The sequence below is a fragment of the Geotrypetes seraphini genome, chromosome 3, assembly GCF_902459505.1.
Source record: "Geotrypetes seraphini chromosome 3, aGeoSer1.1, whole genome shotgun sequence".
NCBI classification, from domain to species: domain Eukaryota; kingdom Metazoa; phylum Chordata; class Amphibia; order Gymnophiona; family Dermophiidae; genus Geotrypetes; species Geotrypetes seraphini.
Window position 1 is genome coordinate 198,797,830 of NC_047086.1, and position 26,030 is coordinate 198,823,859.

Below are 26,030 nucleotides of genomic sequence, written 5' to 3' on the forward strand. Positions count from 1 at the left end.
GCCAACTTTCTGTATGGTCTAAAAGTTTAGCGGCATACAGGTGGTACCGCTGAGGTTTGTTTAGCCTAAGAAGTTTTAAGTGGCTAAATCTATGAAGACTCCTTCTGTGATATACTATTTGAGGGGTTATGATATGGCAGCCCAATTTCAGGTACTCCTGAATTGGAGAGAGATTATGAGGGAAAAATAATGAGTTTGGATTGAACAGGCCCATGTGGGGGAGGTGCCACTACTGTGTAATTGTCTGGTTGCCGAAAATGTCTCATCTCTAATTAAGAATTGCCATACTGAGACAGATCAAAGGTCAATCAAGCCCAGTATCCTGTTTCCAACAGTTGCCAACCCAGGTCCCAAGTACAAAGCTAGATCCCAAATAGTAAAACAGATTTTATTTTGCTTATCCTAGGAATAAGCAGTGGATTTCTCCAAGCCATCTCAATAATGGCCTACAGATTTCCCAGTTAGGAAATTATCCAAGCCCTTTTTTTTTCATTTATTTTATTTTTAACAAGTTGAAAATACATGACTTGACAGGAAATTAAATAATCTCATAAGAAAAATAATCAATAATTATACATAACCAATACCATGATTACAGTCCACAAGTCAGAAGAGAGAAATCAATCACTTCCAAGGGAAGTTGGATTTTAAGGAAAAAGAAAAACAATTGAAAGAAATACAGAGGACTGTTGAATAATTCTATTTATACAGCCTGAATGGTGGTTCCCATAGAAGCTTCTGGCTTTCTTATTGCTGCTTTACCTTCCAAAAAGAATTGTAACTGTTCAGGTTCATAGAAGATATATCTATTAGCTTGGTATGTAATGCAGCATTTACTCCCAGGTTACTCCCAGGTTTAATATTGATTGACGATAAGTCAGTAATTTTTTATGCTTGACTTGTGTCCACTTAGAAACATCAGGAAAAATTGTGATTTTGCCTCCATGAAATTCAACATTATCAGTCCTATAGAACAGACGAAGAATAGTTTTTTTATCTTGTAGAAAAACAAAAGTTACTAGTAAAGCCTTTTTTAAATCCTGCTAAGCTAACTGATGTCACCACATTCTCAGACAACGAATTCCAGAGTTTAATTACACGTTGTGTGAAGAAATAATTTCTCCGGTTTGTTTTAAATCTACTACTTAGTAGCTCCATCATATGCCCCCTAGTCCTAGTATTTTTGGAAAGAATAAACAAGCAATTCACAGGTAGCCTTTCCACTCCGTATTTTATAGACCTATTATATCACCCCTCAGCCGTCTCTTCTCCAAGCTGAAAATCCCTAGCCACTTTAGTCTTTCTTCATAGGGAAGCCGTCCCATCCCTTTAATCATTTTTGTTGCCCTTCTCTGTACCTTTTCTAATTCCTCTATATATTTTTTTTAGATATGGTGAGCAGAGAGCTACAGCCTCAGCACCCTGAGGTTGTGGGTTCAACCCCACGCTGCTCCTTGTGACCCTGGACAAATCACTTAATCCCACTGCCCCAGGCACTGACGGGAAAAATGCTTGAGCGTCCCGTCCCTGCGGCAACCATTCCTCCCCCCTGTTTCGGGGGGTTACCCGTGGCTAGGCGTGGGTTCAGGGGTGCCCACACTTTTTTGGCTTGCGAGCTACTTTTAAAATGACCAAGTCAAAATGATCTACCAACAATAAAAATTTAAAAAACACAAAGCACGCTGTACACAGAGAAAATTTATATTCAGATTTTTTTCAAAGAGGTCAAGGCAGATGACTTTAAAATATGCAATGTCACCTCAATAACAACTATACAAAAATAGAAAAATATACCCCCCTTTTGCTAAACCACGGGACCTGTGCAGAGCATTCAGCGCAACTCCCTACGCTAAAAACCGCTATCGCGGTTTAGTAATAGGGGGGCCATAGTGCAAAATATAGACAGCAGATATAAATTCTCAAAACAGACACATTTTGATCACTAAATTGAAAATAAAATCATTTTTCCTACCTTTGATGTCTGGTGATTTCATGAGTCTCTGGTTGCACTTTCTTCTTCTGACTGTAAATCCAATATTTATTTATTTATTCCTGTCTTTCTTTCTCTCTCCCTGCCCCCCTTTCTTTTTGTCTTTCTTTCTCTCTCTCTCCCTGCTCCCCTAGTCGCCACAACCACAGCCGATTTCTCCAAGCCATTGCCACTGATGCAGCAACAGGCCAGGTGCATGCAACGACTACACAAGCCTTCCCTCTCCCCCCATGTCAATTCTGACGTCGGAGAGGAAGTTTACGGGCCAGCCAGGCAGCAATTGGCTGGCCCAGAACTTCCTCTCTGATGTCAGAATTTAAGTTGGGGGGGAGGCGGGGGGGGGGGGGGGGAAGGCTTGTGCAGTCGCTGCATGCACCTGATCTATTGCTGCGTCGGCATTGGGGAAGCAGGGAGAAATCCTGGACTCCGCAATCGACTCGCGTTGCCTTCGACATTTTGGGCATCTCTGTGCTAGGGAGAACACTGCAGTGGGTTACTCTCTTTCTGAAAAAACAAGACATTTTGACATCCCGAAGCTGTACTTGCGGCAGTGGAAGATTAAGTGACTTGCCCAGGGTCAAAGGGAGCAGCTCTCCTACGCATGCATCTGGCCTGCTCCTGCCCCTCCCAAACCCACACCCCCTGGAAGTTGCACACAATAGAATTTGCAACACAACTGCTAGAATAGCAACTAAGGGCTAGATTCACTAACCTTCCGATCTGTGTCCAATCCGTGGACGATTGGAGGCAGGCCGACTGATTCACCAACCATCTTCATGCAAATGGGGGTGATCGGAGGCACGCCCCCATCGCTTGCACAGACCATCTGCTTTGCCTGCAGATATTCTGCGCATGCGTTTTCAGTCCGTGCTTTTTTATTTTTTAAATACTTTTTTACTTGCGAGCCCGTGGTTTTAACCCGCGGGCTTAAAGTAGGTTAAAAACATGGGTAGGCGCTGCAGGGAAGGGAGGCAGAGCAGGAGAGTATAGGGGTGGCCAAAGCAGGAGAATCAGGGCTGAGCGCAGGGTTTTTGCACAAGCGACTGGTCCTCAGCAGTCGCTTGTTTTTGGATCGGTGTGCCATTTTTTTGGTAGTGAATCGTGGCCCTTCTTACTTTGCATGTCGTTTCCCCTCATTTGCAAGCACGGATTGGAATCAGATCGGCACAGAGGTTAGTGAATCGGGTCGGAGGAAAATCGGGTTGCAAAGAGGTCGCAAATCGATCAGTACACGATCGGTTCGCTTAGTGAATCTAGCCCCTAGTCAAAGTTCTCCACAGATGTTAATGGGAGAAGCAGGATCATTTCCAGGATCTCAGCCTGCTACTATAACCAGTAGGCCATGCTTCCACTCCTGAAGGATTATAGTGGAGTGTAATAGAGTGAATATCTGCTAACATTATTTTAGTCTACAAACTTCTGGTTCTTAAGGAGAGGTGAAGTTATCTGTGCTTCCTGTATCTGCAGAAGAGGTTATGCAAGAGAAACTATATGCAACTATTGGCGTATTCAATATACGCCAAGTTACTCTCCTGGAAATGCTTACAATTAGAACTCTATTAAGTTACGGCTTCTCAATGACCACGTATTTGGTCTTGGAGGATGAGATGTACAATGTCTGCATCAATGAGACAAACGTGTTTTTTTTTGCTGCATAGAGCTTTCTGGACCCCTGTTCGTTTAAAAAAATTAGATAGCTCTAAATCTGATAGATGTTGGCATTGTCATCTTGAAGCAGGGACTTTAGATCATTTGTTATTTTATTGTCCTTATATTTTAGAATTTTGGAAATCAATCTGGAATCAAATTAATTCATTATTAGAAAATCATGTGGCATTATCATATGACACAGCTTTATTTGGTATAGAAATGAGAACAAAGAAACAAATATCTAATAATAATAATAAATTATTGTTAATATTAACTGGGATTGCCATTCAACAGATCACTTATAATTGGAAAAATTGGAATGGACTTAATCATTGTTTCTGGTGGAATTCTGTTTGTCATATATATAAAATGGAAAGGGCATTAGCGGTCCAAAAAGGAAATTATAAAAAATTTCAAGATGTGTGGAGGCCATTGATAGATTATTGCAAAGATTAAAAATGTTCTTCCCTATATAAAAAGTTTATGACATTAAGGGGGAGGGGGTATGTTTGATTATAATTGAAACAACTCATTTTTATAAAGGAATAAAGGTGGGAGGTATATTATTTCATAAGGGTCAAATATAAGATGTCAGGTGTACTTGAAAGTTAAATTGTTATATGTCTTGATTGTACTTGATTTAAGATTTGAAATGAATAAAGTTTTTGGAGAAAGAACCCTATTAAGTAATTTTTCTCAAAAGCACTAAGTATGCCTCCATACAGTGACTAAATATAGCCACCCAGTAAAACCAGACAATTATATTTAGCTGTTTTAAGCAGGGCAATTTTCTCCCAAAGTAGATACCTTTGAAAATTGCCTGTAATGGAAATGAAGAACTCCTCCTGACCAAAACTATAGAACTAGCAGGGCTGGATCTGCCTGAATTAATAGAGGAGACCTGGTCCCTACAAATCAGGTCCAGTCTATTTCCAGAAAACTTACAAACTCCTATTAGCCTCACCTGAAGATTTAACTGCCTCTATCTATTATTGAAATAGAGACATCACCCAGAAAAACCACCAAACCCGCCTCATTTCTCAAGGTTATGCCTCATAGCATCATTTACATCCCTAATTGAATTTCTCAGCCCATATTGTTTTGTTTTTTAAACCTCTCCCAGCCTGATTCACATTTCCTTATTTAAAAGCCCTCTACCCAAAGCACAAACCCTATAAAAAAAAAATCTCTCATAGAAACATAGAAAATGATGGCAGATAAAGGCCAAATGGCCCATCTACTCTGCCCATTTGCAATTAACTATTATCTCAGAGATCCCATGTGACAATCTCACGCCTTCTTGAATTCAGACACAGTCTCTGTCTCCACCACTTCTTCCGGAAGACTGTTCCACGCATCTACCACCCTTTCAGTAAAAAAATATTTCCTTTGATTACTCCGGAGCCTATCACCTCTTAACTTCATCCTATGCCCTCTCATTCCAGAGTTTTCTTTCATGTGATTTACGCCTCGTAGGTTTTTAAACGTCTCTATTATATCTCCCCTCTCCCGCCTTTCCTCTAAAGTATACATATTGAGATCTTTGTACCTGTACGCCTTATGATGAAGACCACAAACCATTTTAGTAGCCTTCCTCTGGTCCGACTCATCATTTTTATATCTTTTTGAAGATGCAGTCTGTGCAGCATCTTTCATCCCTGCCCACCAGCCCCATGCCCAACATTTCTCCTTCTATCACCCCTCTCCAGCTTCATGCCACATCCCTTCCTCCGTTCCCTCAACCACTATGTCCAACCTTCCTCCCTCTTGCATCCATTTCCATCTGTCCCACTGTTCCCTCTCCACTACCACATCCAACATTTCTCCCTCTCATCTCTCTCTACCTCAATCCTCTCTTTTCACCATGTCCAACAATTCTATGCCCAACAATTTTCCTCTTTCTTCCTTTCCTTATGTACACCATCTCTTTCCCTCTCACTCACACCCATGCTCAACAATTCTCCCTTTCTATTCCATCTCCCACCTCAGCATCTCTTTCCACCATCCTTCTATCCTATGTCCCAAGTTCATTCCCCCTCCCTCCCTTCAGAGCCCCTCCTTCCTTCCAGCCTTTGTCCCAAGTTTGTGCCCCCTCTCGCCATTCTATGTCCTAAAACATCCCCTCTCTCCATTCTGTGCCCCAAATTCATGTCTCCTCCCTCCTTTGTCCCATATTCACGCTCCCTTCCTTCCTTGTCCCAATGCACCCCTCTCCCATCCTCCTGTGACTCAATGTGCCTCCCTCCCTCCCTTCTATGTTCCAAGTTCATGCCCCCTCCCTAGAGTGAGTACCTGTGTTCTGGCTATCTCTAAAACATCCAAGTAGTCCTCCTCCTCCTTTTTTCCAGCTGCACTTCTTTCTTCACAATGCCAAAGGCAGCAGCAGCAGAGTATGACCTGAGGTACTGGTGTGCTGTCTGTGCGGCCTGCTACCAAAAGGTGTGCGGCCACACAGCTTAGAAGGAACATTGCTTTATACCAGTGGTCTCAAACTTGTGGCCTGGGGGCCACATGCAGCCCACAAGGTACTATTTTGAGGCCCTCAGTATGTTTATCATAATCACAAAAGTAAAATAAAATAGTTTCTTGATCATATGTCTCTTTAGCTATAAATTACAATATTATTAAGACTAAGCCAAAAGAAAAGATTTATAAACTATAAAGAGTTTTACCTCATGCAAAATTGTCATTTCTTTAATAAGACATTACCTATTTTTTTTTGAGGCCCTCCAAGTACCTACAAATCCAAAATGAGGCCCTGCAAAGGGTTTCAGTTTGAGACCACTGCTTTATACCTTTTCACTTTTTATCTAAACAACTTTCTATCTCTACTATTACTATTAATTATTTCTATAGCATTACAAGACGTACGCAGTGCTGTACAGAGTCACATAAAAAGACAGTCCTTGCTCGAAAGAGCTTACAATCTAAACAGATTAGACAAACAAGCAGGATCTCCTTCTCTCATCCCCTAGCTTTCACATTTCTCATCCCCCCTATTTCCTTTTATCTACTTCCCATTACTACATTTCTACTCTTGTATACTCATTATTCTTCTCACTCATCTCCTTGACAACTCTCTGACATGGATCCACCACGTCTAGCATCTCCCCTCCTTGTTGCTTACTCCACCCTTGTAACCCAGTATTTGCTTCCTCTTTCTTTCTTTCTCTCTCTCTCCAAGTCCAACATCTCTCCTTTCTGCCCTTTCACTCCCTCCTCCCAAGCATAACATCTATCCTCCTCCTGGCCCTCAGCACATATCCCCTCCGCCTTTCCCTAGCCATGTCTTCTCTCTCGCCTCTGCTCTCCCTCTTCCTTCTGCCTCCTTTCTCTGAATCCCTTTCCCTTTCCCCATCTTGCCCTCTCCACTAAATCTATCTCTCCCTCTCCCCATTTTGCCCCCTCTACATCCATTTCTCCCTTATCCCTCCTCTACCTTCCCCCCCCCGTCCATCTAATCTAATCTAATCTTTGGTTTATATACCTGGTCATCTCCCAGTGGAGCTCGACTCGGTTCACATATAATTAAGACTAGAGTACATAGCAGAAAACAGGAGAAGGAAGAACTCTTGCTCCCTCTGTCCTCCAAATCCATCTCTCTTTATCCCCTTTCTGCCCCCTCTCCCTGTCTTCCTTCTACCCTCTCTGCCATTCCCAAGTCCAATCCTTAGGTTTATATACCTAAGTCTTCTCCAAAGAGGGGGCTCGATTCGGTTTACAGATTGAGTGAAATAGTAGAGAAACTCAGAATAAATTAAAAAAATTCTGAGTTAAACAACCTGCCATAGTACTTGTTATACAGACCACAATTTCAAGTCATTCACAAATCTGACATCTTTCCCGCCCTCCCTTACTCCATTCCTCACATCTCTCCCTCCTTCATTGAATCCAACATCTTTCCCTTCCCCCAATCCCTCCCCCAAGTCCTATATGCTCCCTCTCTACCAGTATTCTACTCTTCCCCCGAATCTGAAATGTCTCAGGTGAGGCCTTATTTCTAGGGCACTCTGGTGGAAGAGGCACTTGTTAACGGCCAGCGTGCCTGCTGGTTGGCTCTCTCTGCTGCGTCCTCTCACCGATATCTACTCCTTCCCATCTCCCGCCACGTATCTACCTTTAATTTCTTGCTACCTTTAATTTCTTGCGCTGCGCCGCCCTGCCGCTAGTCCCAGCATCTTCTATTCACTGCGACCCACCATCTCTGACAACTTTCTGCTTCTGCTAGGGCTGGCCGCAGTGGAGAGAAGATGTCAGGACTAGTGGCAGGGTGGCACAGCACTTTTACAAGAAATTAAAGGTAGACATGCAGTGGGGGGAAGGAGTAGATGTTGGTGAAGGGACATGGCAGAGAGTGCTGCCCAGCAGGCATGCTGGATGATAGCAAAATGCTGCTCCCAGTCTCGCAAGAATTGTTTTTTTCACCACAGGATCCCCGTCAGGCCCTGTTATAGTACTACTGGCAATTTTTGGGGAGGCCATGGCCCCTATGGGCCCCTCCCCATTCCAACACCTATGGTTTAGTGACATGCTCATGGCCCACCCATGCCTCTTCTATATGACAAACCCCTTGCCATTACACAATAGAACACCTAGGCTTCAAATTATAGAATAGTACCCTAAGTGCACTTGTGTGTACCTTTTGTTTCACCGCCATTTTGGCATATAGCGCGGAAGTTATGTGCTGAATTAGCACCTAACTTTTGGAACACTATAAAGAATGAGAAAGTCAAAGGGCCTGACATTCAAAGGGCCAAGTTATCTCTCACAGTCAGTGACGAACCCGGAAATTCAATGCTAAGCCATATCCAGTGACCAGAATTGAATTTTTGAGTTTTTTGGGGCCACTAGAAACAGCCAGTTAAACCAATATTCATTAGTTCACTGGCTAACTTATAGTGGCCAAAGATAGACCTGTTATTTATGTGGGTCTCTTTGGCCATTAAACTTAGCTGGTCATTAATCGGCTATGTTGCATGACATAGCCAGTGACTAAGCTAGCCACTAACCGTGAATACTGAGCAGAGATAGCCAGCTATCTCTTGCTGAATATTTGTGGTTAGCCAGCTTAGCACTATTTAACCAGTCTGGAGCCATTCCTGGCCAGTTAAATAGCACTGAATATTGGGAGGAATTAGTCTTATAGTGCCCTCTGAACCCACTAATTTGTATTAACATGTTAATACATCTATATATATAAAATCGGAGGTATGTATGTATGTATGTGTGTGTGTGTGTATGTGCCGCGATCACGCAAAAACGGCTTGACCGATTTGAACGAAACTTGGTATGCAGATCCCTCACTACCTGGGGTGATTTGTTCTGGGGGTCTCGCGGCCCACCTGAACACGTGGGCGGAGCTACAAACAGAAAATCAGATTTCACCCATTCATGTCAATGGAAAAAATGTAAAAAGCTGCCATTCTCACTGTAATTCAAAAACGGCTTGACCGATTTGAACGAACCTTGGTATGCAGATCCCTCACTACCTGGGGTGATATGTTCTGGGGGTCTCGCGGCCCACTTGCTCACGTGGGTGGAGCTACAAACATAAAATCAGATTTCACCCATTCATGTCAATGAAAAAAATGTATAAAGCTGCCATTCTCACAGTAATTCCAACTACCTGGGGTGATATGTTCTGGGGGTCTCGCGGCCCACCTGCACACGTGGGCGGAGCTACAAACAGAACATCAGATTTCACCCATTTATGTCAATGGAATAAAAGTAAAATGCTGCCATTCTCACAGTAATTCAAAAACGGCTTGACCGATTTGAACGAAACTTGGTATGCAGATCCCTCACTACCTGGGGTGATATGTTCTGGGGGTCTCGCGGCCCACCTGCACACATGGGCGGAGCTACAAAAAGAACATCAGATTTCACCCATTCATGTCAATAGAAAAAATGTAAAAAGCTGCCATTCTCACAGTAATTCAAAAACGGCTTGACCGATTTGAACGAACCTTGGTATGCAGATCCCTCACTACCTGGGGTGATATGTTCTGGGGGGTCTCGCGGCCCACCTGCACACGTGGGCGGAGCTACAAACATAAAATCAGATTTCACCCATTCATGTCAATGGAAAAAATGTAAAATGCTGCCATTCTCACAGTAATTCCAACTACCTGGGGTGATATGTTCTGGGGGTCTCGCGGCCCACCTGCACATGTGGGCGGAGCTACAAACAGAACATCAGATTTCACCCATTCTTGTCAATGGGAAAAAAGTAAAAAGCTGCCATTCTCACTGTAATTCAAAAACGGCTTGACCGATTTGAACGAAACTTGGTATGCAGATCCCTCACTACCTGGGGTGATATGTTATGGGGGTCTCGCGGCCCAACTGCACACGTGGGCGGAGCTACAAACAGAAAATCAGATTTCACCCATTCATGTCAATGGAAAAAATGTAAAAAGCTGCCATTCTCACTGTAATTCAAAAACGGCTTGACCGATTTGAACGAAACTTTGTATGCAGGTCCCTCACTACCTGGGCTGATATGTTCTGGGGGTCTCGCGGCCCACCTGCACACGAGGGCGGAGCTACAAACAGATAAGCAGATATCACCCATTCATGTCAATGGAAAAAATGTAAAAAGCTGCCATTCTCACAGTAATTCAAAAACGGCTTGACCGATTTGAACGAAACTTGGTATGCAGATCCCTCACTACCTGGGGTGATATGTTCTGGGGTTCTCTCGGCCCACAACTCTATGTTGCTTGCTCAAGGGTGGGTTCACCCAACAATTTATATGTTCTTGCTCCTGGAGGTGAAACTAAAAATGTTATTTATAATCACGTTTTGCGTTAGTTGTATTGTATTCATTTTGTCAAATATTTCACATTATAATTTGAATATTGTACTTTTTATTAAGCTGTAAACCAATAATTTCATTCCCCACTATAAACTATCTTTATTTGAATCCATTTACAGTGTTATTGCTATAATTAAATACCCGTGCAACGCCGGGGCATCAGCTAGTATTAAATATGCAAGCCTCGTTATTCTCAGTGAGGCCTATTTACTGACTATACATTTAACTCACATTCTTATGTGTTAATGTATGTTAACACACATTAGTAGACTAGGATCTTAAATTAGTGTTGATTAGGGTTAAGGAAATTGTGACCTTGGAATTTGTCTTGTAAACACAGAGCATACACATAAGTCACAAATACGGAAATATTTAAATGTGATTCATTTCTAGATAAAATCTTTCCAACTTTTCTTCCTAGGAAAAGGGTTTACAGGATGGTCTATTCTAATCACCCCTCCCACTCCCTTTCAGCGTTAAGTTATCAACACTGCAAAATAGTACCAGGGAGACAACATATTTCTGCTCTCCCAATTCCACGAGCATTATTCTTATTCAGTTATCACTGTTTCTGACAATCCTGGTGACAGGCAATGAAAATGCTTCAGCTGTCAACCATTTTCAGGACTCAGTGGATTCTGTCAGATAAAAACACTAAAGAAAAATACAAAGATGAAAATATCCCTTCCCCCCCTAGTCCCGTGGCATAGCCAGTTGGGCTAGAATAGTGGTAAAAGCTATGAATATATTTTAATATCCTTATACTTAACCATCCCAGTTTATAAATCACTCTTGTCACATTTTCAACTTTCAGGTATGAAGATGAATTCAACACCCGCATAGACCTGGAATATTCCTTTGTACAGCTGAAAAAGGTAAATGGCAAGAGACCCTATCCAAACCATCCTTTATAATCCTAATATATGTTACAATTATCTATTAGAATAAACTAACTTCATGCACACAAAAGCAGTAAGTGTCAATCTAAGGCCACATTCATTGTTCTATGTCTTGGGCGAGCTCATTGGTAGGGTTACCAGACATCCGGATTTCTCTGGACATGTCCTCCTTTTGAGGCACTTTGTCTGGGTTTTGAAAAGCTTCCCCCCCAAATAGTGTCGAGCATGAGGGCATCTGCACATGTGTGGATGCCCTCCTGCCTGACCAGAGCAAGCAGCGGGGGCATGGCTAGGGTGGGATTAGGGGCAGTACTGGGACTTAATGAGGCGGGGATGGACAGACCTAGGGGCGGGTCTAGGGGGTCCAGATTTTACAAATGTAAAATCTGGCAATCCTACTCATTGGGGGAATTGGATTTTCAGGATATCCACAATGAGATAAATTTACATGCAATGGAGGTAGTGTATGGAAATCAGTCTCATGCATATTCATGAGTTTCATGAAATATTCTGTATATCTGATTGGTTAGTGCCCACCAGATCAGGTCTGAGAAGTACTGGCTTGATGCAGTAGTGGTCAAACAGTCCTCAGACACCCCCTTCCCTCCCCCACAGTAAGTCAGATTTCTAGAATATTCCTGATGAATATGCATGAGATAAATTCCTGATGAATATACATGAGATAAATGTGCTTGCACTGATTCTAAGGTATGCAAATATATTTCACATGCATTAATTTATTGTAAACTGTTTTGGAATAAAACGGTATAGAAATTTTATTAATTAATTAATTAATTAAGGAAGGGCTTGACATATCCCAGACACCAGGCCACTATGGTGCCTAAAAGTAACACCTTTTGGCTAGGGATTGTGTGCCTGCAATGTTTTTAAAGCTTGTATTACTTGTAGTCACCAATACCAAAGAAACAGCTCTTCCTCACCTACATGTATTATATAGAGTTCAGGCATTACACGGCTTAAACCTGATGAGAGCTCCTTGGGGGTGGTAGTAGCTGACAGGGGGAGTACATCACGCCTGCTTGTAAGACAAGGGGATACCTAGGAGATAAAGGAGAGGGTGACTGACTGGATGGTCAAGGAGTTAGGACTAGTGAGGATGAAAGGAGAGTGGGACTACTGTGGAGTGAAAAAACAGTGCAAGGATGAAAGAGAGAGATTGAATAAGAGAGTGTGGGAGAAGAGAGAGAAATAGGGAGAGACTGCATAAGAACAGAGATTCAGGGAAAGAGAGTGAGGATGGGGGCAGGATGAGAAGTAATGCTTCCCACCTATGAGGGGACAGGCAAAAGGAAGCAGTAGCAGAGGGAAAGCTTCTGGCAGCCCGAAGTATGTAAGAGCTGCAGAGATGGATCCCACAGATGGGCAGTGGATGGAACCCCAGACTGCAGGGAGCAGCTGTTTGGCCTGCTCCAAGATACATCTTGGTGGCGGAAGAGAGATGGGAAGTGCTGTTCCTGGTGAGGAGAAGTGCTACTCCTGTAGGAGGGGCCTTAGGTACCTGGGCCAACCGTAATCTTAGGCTCATCTCCCAGTGTATTCTAGGATGTACTGAGAGTAGCCTAAGATTCTGATTGGCAAGATCCCCTAGACCCCTCTCATGCTGTGCAATGTTCAGGGGAGTTCTGGCAGAAGGGATTGGGCATCCCTCCTGCCAGTAGTCTTTGTGGGGGGTGGGGTAGGTTGCCACTAAACATATTGCAGCAGGGAGATCCCTTGCCGCAATAAGCTCAGCGGCAACCCAAGTAACATGGACATCGGTTAGCGAATCAGTTCTTTTAGGCGGGCTTAGGCATGATTCTGTATAGGATGCCCATGTGTGATTCTCAAAAGCTACTTAGATGGCTTCTGAGACCGGGCGTCCTTGGTGATCACCCTGGCACTATCCAGCTAGCGCCAAGGAGGTCCAGGATGGAGCCAAGGCAGAGTCAGAACTTATTCAGGTATCACTGATATAGAACCAGTACCCATATAACTATTTGGACAAATTGGGACAACTAATTTGAGGCCATTTTATACCCAGATATTCAGTACTGTTATCTAGTTACGGCCCATTGCTGAATATCCGGGAATAAATGTCACATTCAGTGTTTTAATTTATAACATTTTATTGAAGAAATCCAGTAAATATACTATAATATAATACAATAAAATAGTCATTACATTTAAATTCACCATATTAATTTCCATCAAATGTCTTTCATTTCTTCAAAATATATGTCCAAATTACCCATTACATCTCTCAATACCCTCCCCCTATTTCCTTCCCCCTTCCCTTTCCCCCTATTCACCTCTCCCCCCCCATTATTTTTAATTATAACATTGTAATAAATGAATTAAACAAAATACAATTCAAATAACTCCACAAATATTACTATCATCCCCCTATTCCCACCCCAACCCTAGAATGAAAGGTGACATCAATGACCAATTATTAAAAATGCAAAGAACAATTCCAAAATGTCAATGTAAGAATCATACTTCTTGATCTAGAGGATAATTTTTATATATAGGGGTCCCAAATTTTCAAAAATAACCAAGTTCTTCTAAGAAATTTACGAACCTACCAAACCTCAAATAAAATTAAACGATGAAATTGATTCCTCCAATGCCAATAACTAGGCAAATCTTTCTGTAACCAATATCGCAAAATGCATTTATGACCAATCAGTGTTTTAAAGCAATGCCAATCACAATGTTTAAATATTGAGGGGACTGGATCTAGAAATGCATAGATGCAATGGGGGAGGGGGGGTTAAAATCAGGACTCACTAACCCTCTCTCTTATGATACAGTGCTTGTTGGTAATCCTTTTTGTGGGTACTAGAGGGAAATGCTCAGCAGCATCTAAAATGCTTATCAGGAATTATAGTATTGATCTGTATTCTTTATGTTAAAGGATCTAGATTCAGTATCCCTGGACAAAACACATCTGGAAATACAAGTGGACGAGGTCAAGAGCACAATCCAATTAATGAAATCCATCTATGAAGAGGTAAGGATCCCCTACTACTATCTGGATGTATGACTGCTGCAGTCTTTGCTCTCTCATTTGTATTTACCAACAATATTACTGTTAGGAGTCAGATTTCCATATAGTCTTTCATATATTTGGCTCATTTACAGAAGCCTGACTTCTAGTGGTAATATTGTGAGACTAGAGGTCTCAGCAGCCATTTTGTATCCCAGCAGCCATGAGGCAGGAACGCTCGTGCGTTGTTCCCTCTCCCCTCTAGACATCAGGACCCCAAGCAAGCTTGGGGACTGTGTGTGGAATAGGGGGCATGCAGCCACAGCCAATTTTTGAGGCATCAAGCCCCAGGGGTGAAAGGATTATGGTGGGGTTACCAGATTTTACATAGTAACATAGTAACATAGTAGATGACAGCAGATAAAGACCCGAATGGTCCATCCAGTCTGCCCAACCTGATTCAATTTAAAATTTTTTTTTTTTTTTTTTTTTTCTTCTTAGCTATTTCTGGGCGAGAATCCAAAGCTTTACCCGGTACTGTGCTTGGGTTCCAACTGCCGAAATCTCTGTTAAGACTTACTCCAGCCCATCTACACCCTCCCAGCCATTGAAGCCCTCCCCTGCCCATCCTCCTCCAAACGGCCATACACAGACACAGACCGTACAAGTCTGCCCAGTAACTGGCCTAGTTCAATCTTTAATATTATTTTCTGATTCTAAATCTTCTGTGTTCATCCCACGCTTCTTTGAACTCAGTCACAGTTTTACTCTCCACCACCTCTCTCGGGAGCGCATTCCAGGCATCCACCACCCTCTCCGTAAAGTAGAATTTCCTAACATTACCCCTGAATCTACCACCCCTCAACCTCAAATTATGTCCTCTGGTTTTACCATTTTCCTTTCTCTGGAAAAGATTTTGTTCTACGTTAATACCCTTTAAGTATTTGAACGTCTGAATCATATCTCCCCTGTCTCTCCTTTCCTCTAGGGTATACATATTCAGGGCTTCCAGTCTCTCCTCATATGTCTTCTGGTGCAAGCCTCCTATCATTTTCGTCGCCCTCCTCTGGACCGCCTCAAGTCTTCTTACGTCTTTCGCCAGATACGGTCTCCAAAACTGAACACAATACTCCAAGTGGGGCCTCACCAATGACCTGTACAGGGGCATCAACACCTTCTTTCTTCTACTGACTACGCCTCTCTTTATACAGCCCAGAATCCTTCTGGCAGCAGCCACTGCCTTGTCACACTGTTTTTTCGCCTTTAGATCTTCGGACACTATCACCCCAAGGTCCCTCTCCCCGTCCGTGCATATCAGCTTCTCTCCTCCCAGCATATACGGTTCCTTCCTATTATTAATCCCCAAATGCATTACTCTGCATTTCTTTGCATTGAATTTTAGTTGCCAGGCATTAGACCATTCCTCTAACTTTTGCAGATCCTTTTTCATATTTTCCACTCCCTCTTCGGTGTCTACTCTGTTACAAATCTTGGTATCATCTGCAAAAAGGCACACTTTTCCTTCTAACCCTTCAGCAATGTCACTTACATACATATTGAACAGGATTGGCCCCAGCACCGAACCCTGAGGGACTCCACTAGTCACCTTTCCTTCCTTCGAGCGACTTCCATTAACCACCACCCTCTGGCGTCTGTCCGACAGCCAGTTTCTGACCCAGTTCACCACTTTGGGTCCTAACTTCAGCCCTTCAAGTTTGTTCAACAGCCTCCTATGAGGAACTGTATCAAAGGCTTTGCTGAAATCCAAATAAATTACATCTAGCATATGTCCTCGATCCAGCTCTCTGGTCACCCAATCAAAAAATTCAATCAGGTTCGTTTGGCACGATTTACCTTTTGTAAAGCCATGTTGCCTCGGATCCTGTAACCCATTAGATTCAAGGAAATACACTATCCTTTCTTTCAGCAACACTTCCATTATTTTTCCAACAACTGAAGTGAGGCTCACCGGCCTGTAGTTTCCTGCTTCATCCCTGTGACCACTTTTATGAATAGGGACCACATCCGCTCTCCTCCAATCCCCAGGAATCACTCCCGTCTCCAGAGATTTGTTGAACAAGTCTTTAATAGGACTCGCCAGAACCTCTCTGAGTTCCCTTAGTATCCTGGGATGGATCCCGTCTGGTCCCATCGCTTTGTCCACCTTCAGTTTTTCAAGTTGCTCATAAACACCCTCCTCCGTGAACGGCGCAGAATCTACTCCATTTTCTCGTGTAACTTTGCCGGACAATCTCGGTCCTTCTCCAGGATTTTCTTCTGTGAACACAGAACAGAAGTATTTGTTTAGCACATTTGCTTTCTCCTCATCACTCTCCACATATTTGTTCCCAGCATCTTTTAGCCTAGCAATTCCATTTTTTATCTTCCTCCTTTCACTAATATATCTGAAAAAATTTTTATCTCCCTTTTTTACATTTTTAGCCATTTGTTCTTCCGCCTGTGCCTTCGCCAAACGTATCTCTCTCTTGGCTTCTTTCAGTTTCATCCTGTAGTCTTTTCTGCTCTCCTCTTCTTGGGTTTTTTTATATTTCATGAACGCCAACTCTTTCGCCTTTATTTTCTCAGCCACTAGGTTGGAGAACCATATCGGCTTCCTTTTTCTTTTGTTTTTATTGATTTTCTTCACATAAAGGTCCGTAGCCATTTTTATCACTCCTTTCAGCTTAGACCACTGTCTTTCCACTTCTCTTATGTCCTCCCATCCTAACAGCTCTTTCTTCAGGTACTTTCCCATTGCATTAAAGTCCATACGTTTGAAATCTAGGACTTTAAGTATCATGCGGCCGCTCTCCACTTTAGCCGTTATATCAAACCAAACCGTTTGATGATCGCTACTACCCAGGTGAGCACCCACTCGAACATTAGAGATACTCTCTCCATTTGTGAGGACCAGATCCAATATCGCTTTTTCCCTTGTGGGTTCCGTCACCATTTGTCTGAGCAGAGCCTCTTGAAAGGCATCCACAATCTCCCTACTTCTTTCCGTTTCCGCAGATGGAACATTCCAGTCCGCATCCGGCAGGTTGAAATCTCCCAACAGCAGAACCTCCTCTTTCCTTCCAAACTTTTGGATATCCACAATCAGATCCTTATCAATTTGCTGCGATTGAGTCGGAGGTCTGTAGACTACACCCACGTAGATAGAAGTTCCATCTTCTCTTTTCAGAGCAATCCATATCGCTTCTTCCTCTCCCCAGGTCCCTTGCATTTCGGTCGCTTGGATATTGATCTTTACATAGAGAGCTACTCCTCCACCTTTATGACCATCTCTGTCCTTCCTAAAAAGATTATATCCCGGTATGTTTGCATCCCATCCATGTGATTCACTGAACCATGTCTCTGTGATAGCAACAATATCTAGATCTGCCTCTAATATCAGGGCTTGCAGATCATGAACTTTGTTGCTTAGACTGCGAGCATTTGTGGTCATCGCTTTCCAGCTATTTTTCAGCAATAATCTCCTTTTTCGTATGGATTTTTGTGTCGTTTCACTTTCCGTTGCAATACTAAGAAATGAGTTGCTGATATTGCTTATGTTGCAGCCTTTACTACTATCACATCTTTTCTTTTGCCGGGGGTGGTCTCTATAATTGTCCTTCGTACATACACCACCCCCACCTTCTAGTTTAAATGCCTGGAAATGTCTTTGAATTCAATCCCTATAAAGAGAGAGGTGCAAAGAGACAACCACTGGATCTGGGGCTTCCGGTGTGTTGGCACGGATCGGATGATACCTGGTGAAATTTGGCGGCCTAGCAGTGAAGTCATCTCAATCTGGACTTTAATCCGACTGTTCTGATTTATATTTTCACTTTTTTTTCCAGTTTATGTTTTATTGTTAATTTCATTCATTGATTTGCCCCTTGTTTTGTTTTATTTTTAACATTTAAATTTCTCCAAAATTCTATTGCTCAACGGTTCCTCCTTTCTGCAGCTATTCCTATCTCTCTTCTTTTCTACCTTTCAAAGTCCTTAGATCAATGTAGTCTTGTTAGAATGTTTATTTTCTTATTTTTTTCTTCTATTTCTATTTCTTACTTTTATTACTCAACTAATTGTTATTTTTCCAGGTACTTCAGTTAGATTGTGAGCCTTCGGGACAGTAAGGGAATTTCTAAGTACCTATTCTTTATTTATTTATCTTATTTTTATTGTATCCTTTAATTATATTTCTCTGTAAACCTATATTACTTATAATTTTAATGCACACTATTGTCTATTTTCTGTAAACCGCTTAGAATCCTAACGGAGTTTAGCGGTATATAAGAAATAAATTACATTACATTACATAGCTCATTGCACAGGGAATCAATCAGAAAGAAGCTCACACAAGGAAGAAGCATTGGAAAGAAAGAGAAATCCAGGCAATACCCATCTAGTGAATTTTACAGACTTAAATTTTTGCCCAAGAGCTGAGTGATCAGACTTGGTGTTAGTCTCTTTCTAGTAGACATTTTTGCACATTCAGACTTGGTTCCATCTGCTTTGATAATCCAGCAAGTAGAGAGGTTGCAAATATAACATTACTGTAGTTCCAACCAACACGGCTTGTTTTATTCTGCTGTATTGATCAGCACCTTCCCTGAAAATGTCCTTTCCTCTGACCACAGATTATTCTTTTTCTGCCTTTTCATGAAAGTCAGTGTCACAAGGAAGTTCAATCAAGTGGTTATTGAGGCTGGCCACTAAGAATGAAACAGAGACAAATACAGATGAGCCAACACACAGCACACAAACCAATGATCCAAGTCTACCAACACATACAATCACACCAAATTATAGGCTTGGTACTTTTTTTTTTTTTTTAATTCATCTCTGCTGTTCTTACAATTTTAGGAAATGAAAGACCTGAAGAGCAATATCAATGACATTTCAGTTGTTGTGGCGATGGACAGCAGATGTACTGTGGATTTTGAGAGCATTGTGAAAGATGTGAAGAAGCGGTATGAGGCCATCACTGCCAAAAGTAGAGAGGAAGCTGAAGCTCTGTGTAAAGCAAAGGTAACAGTAATGTGGAGGGGCATTTTCAATAAAATGTCTAAATCCATTTTGAAACATTTTGTCCAAAAATTCTCAATCCAACATCTAGCACAATCAAACCAGAAAACTGTCTAACTTTCTGGTTTTGAGCTAGACATTTTCAGGCTGAACACGTCCATCTGTAAGTTTATTTATTTATTCAATTTTCTATACTGTTCTCCCAGGGGAGCTCAGAACAGTTTACACTTCCCCCTCCATATTCGCGAATTCTGTATCTACGGATTCGGTTATTCGCAATTTTTGACCAAAAAATAAATTTTAAATTTTCAGGCTTTTTTTTAGCTCTGCAAGCCCCCCCCCCTTTAAGTCTTACCTGGTGGTCTAGCGGGTTTTCAGGCAGGAGCGATCTTCCCTTGCTCCTGCTCTGTGCATATCGCAAACAGGAAATGGCTCGAGAGACTATGGGAGCTCAAGACAGCCATTTCCTGTGAGCGATCTGCACGGGGCAGGAGCATGGGAAGATCACTCCTGCCTGAAAATCCGCTAGACCACCAGGTAAGGCTTAATGGGGGGCTTACAGGGCTAAAAATAGCCATGGAAAGTCAGAGATAAGGGCAGAACCGGCCTGAATATTATTCGCGGGCCGGCTCTGCCCCTAACCCCCGCGAATATGGAGGGGGAAGTATACATTAATTTATTCTGGTACTCAAGCATTTTTCTCTGTCTGTCCCAGTGGGCTCACAATCTATCTAATGTACCTGGAGTAATGGAGGATCAAGTGACCCGTCCAGGGTCACAAGGAGCAGCGTGGGCTTGAATCCACAACCTCAGGGTGCTGAGGCTACAGCTCTAACCACTGTGCCACATTCTCAGACATAGTATGATAAAAGATAGCATGGTAAACATTGTCTGACAGAGATGACAAAACATAGTTAACAAAGCATGGTAAAAACATAATATGACAAAACATGGTATGGTGAGACATAGCATGGCTAACATAGTATGACACAACATGACAAAAATAGTAAGGCAAGCGTGCATGATGAACAAAGCATGGAAGACATGGAATAGCAAACGTGTAGCAACCATGGCATGAGAGATCATAGCATGGTGGACATAGTGTAGTAAACTTAGTGTGGTAAATATGGTGTATAGTATAGTGTGGTAGGACAAGGATGGTGAACAATGAAAATGTTAAAAAGTGACGGAGAGAGAAGTAAACAAGGTTATGACTCTTTGAGTTTGTTTTGATGGAAGTTATTATATGAATGTCCAGATAGAAATGACGAAAACCAGGCTCAGACCCTACCAGCAATTCCTATATTAGCAAGCCGAGCAAGGAGTAGATCGTGATCCACCAAGTCAAAGGAGGCTGACAAGTCTAATGATATGAGTAAAGAAATTTTATTGGCATCCAGGGTAGCATGAAAATCATTTACAAGGGTGGTAATTTATGACGTATGGAAACCTGCTTGACTTGGATGCAGAATTAACCAATGTAAGATGTGAGTTGTTGAAGGATTTTGTAGATGAAATTGAGATTAGAAACTGGTTGATAGGTGGATGGCAGTGGAGTTATTTATTTATTTTAGTTATTTATATACTGCCTCTTAATTGTCTAAGTGGTTTATAGTCGGGTACTCGGGCAGATTCTCAAAACTAAAATCTGCCTTTAACATGCTCACTAAACCGGTTCCAGACGGATGAGCGTGCATGTATTTTAGTGGTGGATTATAAAAACAGTTTACCGAGGTCTTTTCCAAGTTTTCTAGCAGTCTCCAATACTGCCATGTAAATGTAGTACGATGAGGCCATGAATATTAAAATGATCACTCCGAGCGCTTCTCTATAATTGCCGAGTGATTCTCTAACCTCGTTGTGCCACATTTGTGGTCAAAATTTGCTGACAGGTCTAAGCTGTTGTTGCCTTACTTTCTGATCAGTGCCTGAGCGCTGATTGGCTCAGGCACTGAAAGGAAAGTAAGGTTTAGATTCTCAGACACCTAAGGCCCCTCCCATAGGAAGGGATTTAAACAATGTGGGCCAGTCAGATCCTTAGGCCCCTCCCTGATGCATCCCAGGATGCACCGGGGAGGGGAAGGTCCGCCATTTTGAAGGGACGGGACGGGCCTGCTGCTTGGAGGGAGTAGGCATCTCTTTGGCCAGCCATTGTAAGTAAGGTAAGGGAGAGGAGACAGGGGGACATCAGAGGCACGGGGGTGGCGGCAGAAGTGATTGGGTATCCCTTCTGCTGCTGGGAGGGGGTGTCAGAGGTGTGTTGCTTGGTGGCAGGAGAGAGTGGGTATCTCTCCCGCTGCCAGGAGGGTGTCATGGGGATGTTGCTTGGTGGTGGGAGGGAGTGGGCATCTCTCCCGCTGACGGGGGGGTGGTGGGGTGTGAAGGGGTGCATTGCTTGTTGGCAGGATAAAAGTGGGCGTCTCTCCCACTGCAGAGGTGTGTGTCAGGGGGGCATTGCTTGGCGGCAGAGAGTGGATTTCTCTCCTGCTGCCGGGAGGGGGGTCATGGGGGAGTTGCTTGGCGGCAGGAGGGCCAGGGCATATCTCCCGCTGCCGGGGGGGGGGGGGGGGGGTGTTGCTTGACTTCTGTGGCTTGATTCGTTGTTGTTGTTTTTGTGTGTGTGTGATTATTCTGCACATGTGCCCATCGCTATCACCAGCGATGGGCACATGCAAATTTAGTGAATCTTCGCTACACTCTGCCAGCCTCATTTGCACAAGCATTTTTGGAGAATGACTAGCTTTTTAAAATTACTATAATAATGGCTGCAACAGTGACCCATCAGTTTTTAACGTGAATTTTTGAGCACCTAGCACTCAGTCATTTGTCCCTATCTGTCCCGGTGGGCTCACAATTTATCTAACGTACCTGGGGCAATGGAGGATTAAGTGACTTGCCCAGAGTCACAAGGAACAGCATGGAGCTTGAATCTACAACCTCAAGGTACTAAGGCTGCAGCTCTAACCACTAGGCCACTCCTTCCTTCCCTATGATTGCCTTTTTCCTTTCAGAAGGGAAAATGCCTAGTGATAGGCTTTCTTCAATTATAGAAAAAATGAACAGGAGAAGATCATGGGAAGAGGATTTTATCCATGAAGCTAGTAACAGATCAATCAGGCAAAATGTTGGCGAGAGGTTGATAGAGAGAGTGGATAAGGTTGGGGGGGGGGGGGGGGTCAAAATTAGACCAAGTGTAGGTGCCTGGGAAGTTTTGAGGTTGGAAAGAAAGTTAAGGTGCATAGATAGTTGGGCATATTCATGCATAAAAAATTTCTATTCAGAGTTGTTTGGGATGCTGAATAAAGGCCACAACAGCCAGCATTATCGGTACAATTGAACAAATCAGGCTTCTATTTAGGGTGCCATGCGGGAGCAGCACCAGAGGACAAATGTTAGAGGAGCAAGAGGAAACCATCAGCCCTCTTACATATATTCTGCCCCATGCTTTGAGATATTCCCATGTACTATTGAAGCTTGCCACAGCACCGAGCCTGCACTAACTTCTGGGGAGGGCCACATGAGCTGTGCAGCCAGCTGGGAGGGTCTTAGGCCCCTCCCAATGCATCCCAAGATGCATTAGGTGGGGGAAGGGCCATTATTCTGAAAAGGCAGCCCTGTCAGTGGGAAGGAGTGGGCTTCCCTCCTGCTGATTTTGCATCGGAAGGTACGGGGGTGTTGGCTGATGTTGGGGGGGGTGTCAACTTCCAGCTCAGCTGTTCTCAGGCAGGAGAGAAGGATTTGTGAGCAAGGGACAGGGAGAGGAGCTTTGCCTACCGATTTGCTCTTCTGAGCATGTACCTGGCACAGTTGCTTACCCTTTATATATATAATTTGCATGCTATTGTGCTGAGCATCACCAAGTAGATTAAAATTGCTCCCAACCTGGTATTTTTTTACCAAGTTGTCGAGCTTTGTACATCAGGCCCTCTGTTGTTACTGATATAGATTTTTGGGCCATTTACTATGCCAGTTGATTTGGGATGACACATACTATTTAGACCAGAGGTGAGCAACTTTGGTCTTTGAGAGCTGCAACCAATCAGGTTTTCAGGATTTCCTCAATGAATATGCATAAGATCTATTTGCATGCACTGCCTCAACTGGCCACCCCTGGTTTAGACAGGCCAACCATATGTGTCTAATGAAAGGGTTCTCGTACTATTTAAAAGTTCATCTTTGTATATTTTTGCATATTGATCCAAAAATAATGATCACTACCTGCTGAGAAGATTTTTTTCTGCAAAACCAACATAAATTCTAGAACTATGTGCTATTTGCTATAAGAATACTGATGTTTCCTGAATTCTCCTCTATCAGCTGAATGAAAGGGCAGCAAGGGCCGGGAAATGTGGAAATGATCTTATCAAGAGCCGGAGTGATATCACAGACCGCAACATGAATATCCAGAAGTTGAGGTCAGAGATTTTGGCCATACAGGATCAGGTGAGCCCAGAATCGTGCTTCGTCACTGGGGAGAGTTTAAAGCATACCCTAGGAAGCTGTTCTTTGCAACCGGTGATGAAATACCTCCTTTTGCTACTATTGGACATATTCTCTTCCAGTTTTGTTTCATAAGAATTTCATTTCCTCTGAATGCATTATTTTGCATCTTGTATGAATAATGTGGTTGATACCCTTAAATTAGAGGTGATAGGGGCTCGGGGGATCCCCTTTATTGGTAAAATATAGGGCTGCATGATAAAGCAGAGTCTGTGAGGTAATAGGGATACAGGGGATCCTCCTCTAGTTCTATAGTATAGCAACAAGTGAAGTCTGCAGTAGTGCTGCCCGATTCAAGAAAAAAAGATTTGATTCGATTCGCTTTAGCCTATTGAATCAATTTTTTGATTCGATTCGATTTTCCTGCCCAATTGGGTGTTTTTTTCAAACATCCTGGTGGGTTTATTTTATAGCCTCTTCACCCCTTTGCCTTCTCCTAACCACACTGGCGCTGTGGTGTAAACAAAATAACAAATAAAAAATACTTTTCCTCTCTCTGTTAAATCCTAGCTCACATTTGCGGTCTAACACCAGCTCTGGAAGGATACACATTTCAAATCTGACATATTGTAATCACAAAACAGAAAATAAAATTATTTTTCTACCTTTTGTTGTCTGGTCATTATTCAAATCTTGTTGGTCCCCAGCTCTTGTTGTCTTCTGATAACTTGCTTGCCAGGGTCTCCTTCTTTCTCTCTTTCTCCATACTAATCATCCATCTTCTCTCTGTCCTCCCCTTCCGTTTCCCTTGCCTCCCCTGGAAGTCTGGCATCTTTCCTTTTTTTCGTCTCCATCCACAGATCCACCTTTTCTCAACTACCCTTTCATCCAGCATCTCTCCCTCCTTCCCCACCACCCCAGGGTCCACCATATCTCCCTTTCTTTTCCCAACTACTCTCCTATCCAGTATCTTTATCCCCCCTCCACACCATCCCTTGTGTCCAACTTCTCTCCCTTTCTGTTCCTTCCCTCCCTAAATCCCATTGTCCATCATCTCTCTCCCTCTCCTTTGTTTTTAGACCCATTATTTCTTCCCCCCTAAAGTCCGGCATATGCATGTCTCTTTGAACCCCCCCTTCCTTCCCTCCCTCCGTGTACTTCTACACCAGGGCCCCCCTCCCCTGAAGGTCTGTCCCCCCTGAAGGACTGCACCCTCCTATAAGCCTATACCAGCACACCTGAAGGCCTTCACCCCACCCCTGAAGGTCTGTCCCCCCCCCGAAGGACTGCACCCCCCCTGAAGGCCTGTACCACCACCCCTGAAGGCCTGCACCCCAACCCTGAAGGCCTGTCCCCCCGAAGGACTGCATTCCCCCCCGAAGGACTGTACCTCCCCCCGAAGGCTTGTCATCCCCTCCGGAAGGCCTGCATGTTCCTCCCTGACCTCCCACGCATCCATTTACCTAATTCCAGCAGGGAGCAGCCTGCAGAAAAGATCGTGGGTACTTTAGTGATCTTTGCAGGTTGCCATAGGCAGGTTGCCATAGGAGCTGTCGTCCCTCTCCCGTGGTCTTGCCCCTCCTCTGATGCGGCAGAGGGAAGACAGCTCCTGAGGCCTATGGCAACCTGCAAGGATCGCTAAAGTACCCACGATCCTTTCTGCAGGCTGCTCCCTGCTGGAATTAGGTAAAGGGATGTACGGGAGGCCAGGGGGGAAGCCGGACACCGCAGCACTTCCCGACTGACCCCCCCCCCTCGCCCTCTAAAGCAGGAGTGACAGCGGTCGACCAGAAAGAGGCAGCACTGCCGATCATGTTTTAAGGGGTGAGGGGAGAGGGTCAGTCACCGAATCGAGAGGCCAATTTTTTTTTTTTTTTTGAATAGATTCGAACCGATTCACCCGAAATGAATCGGTGAATCAATTTGAATCGTGAATCAGGCAGCACTAGTCTGCAGAGCCTAGGAAGTGACAGGGACACAGAAAATCTCCTTTGTGCCATAGCAAGGGGTGGGAGGGGTGCAGAACCCAAGAAATGACAAAATACAGGTTCCCCCTTCTTGTTATAGTATAGAGATTAGAGCAAAGGGCAGGAAGTGACATTTTAACACACACTAGTTGATTTAGAATCATACCATCCCAATTAGAAATTGATGATTGAAAAATGGCATTATCCAATTAAGGGGGGAAGATATCATCATGAGCTACCTTTAGGATATGTTATTTTC

At 43.3% G+C, this 26,030-nt stretch overlaps 1 protein-coding gene and 1 long non-coding RNA gene across 3 annotated transcripts in view; one reads left to right on the top strand and one right to left on the bottom strand.

The window, feature by feature from the left end:
- LOC117357371 (keratin, type II cytoskeletal 80-like) overlaps positions 1-26,030 on the top strand; it is a 56,401-nt gene that overhangs the window by 22,491 nt on the left and 7,880 nt on the right. For both annotated transcript variants that reach the window (XM_033937839.1, XM_033937840.1), the window contains exons 3-6: positions 11,272-11,332; positions 14,274-14,369; positions 19,203-19,367; positions 23,682-23,807. In XM_033937839.1, the coding sequence (XP_033793730.1) occupies positions 11,272-11,332; positions 14,274-14,369; positions 19,203-19,367; positions 23,682-23,807 (448 nt within the window). The remainder of the gene's footprint in view (positions 1-11,271; positions 11,333-14,273; positions 14,370-19,202; positions 19,368-23,681; positions 23,808-26,030) is intronic.
- The window catches only part of LOC117357372, a 41,624-nt gene continuing 34,141 nt past the window's right edge, over positions 18,548-26,030 (bottom strand). Inside the window, exon 3 of the long non-coding RNA XR_004538791.1 lies at positions 18,548-19,051. This is a non-coding gene — a long non-coding RNA (uncharacterized LOC117357372). The remainder of the gene's footprint in view (positions 19,052-26,030) is intronic.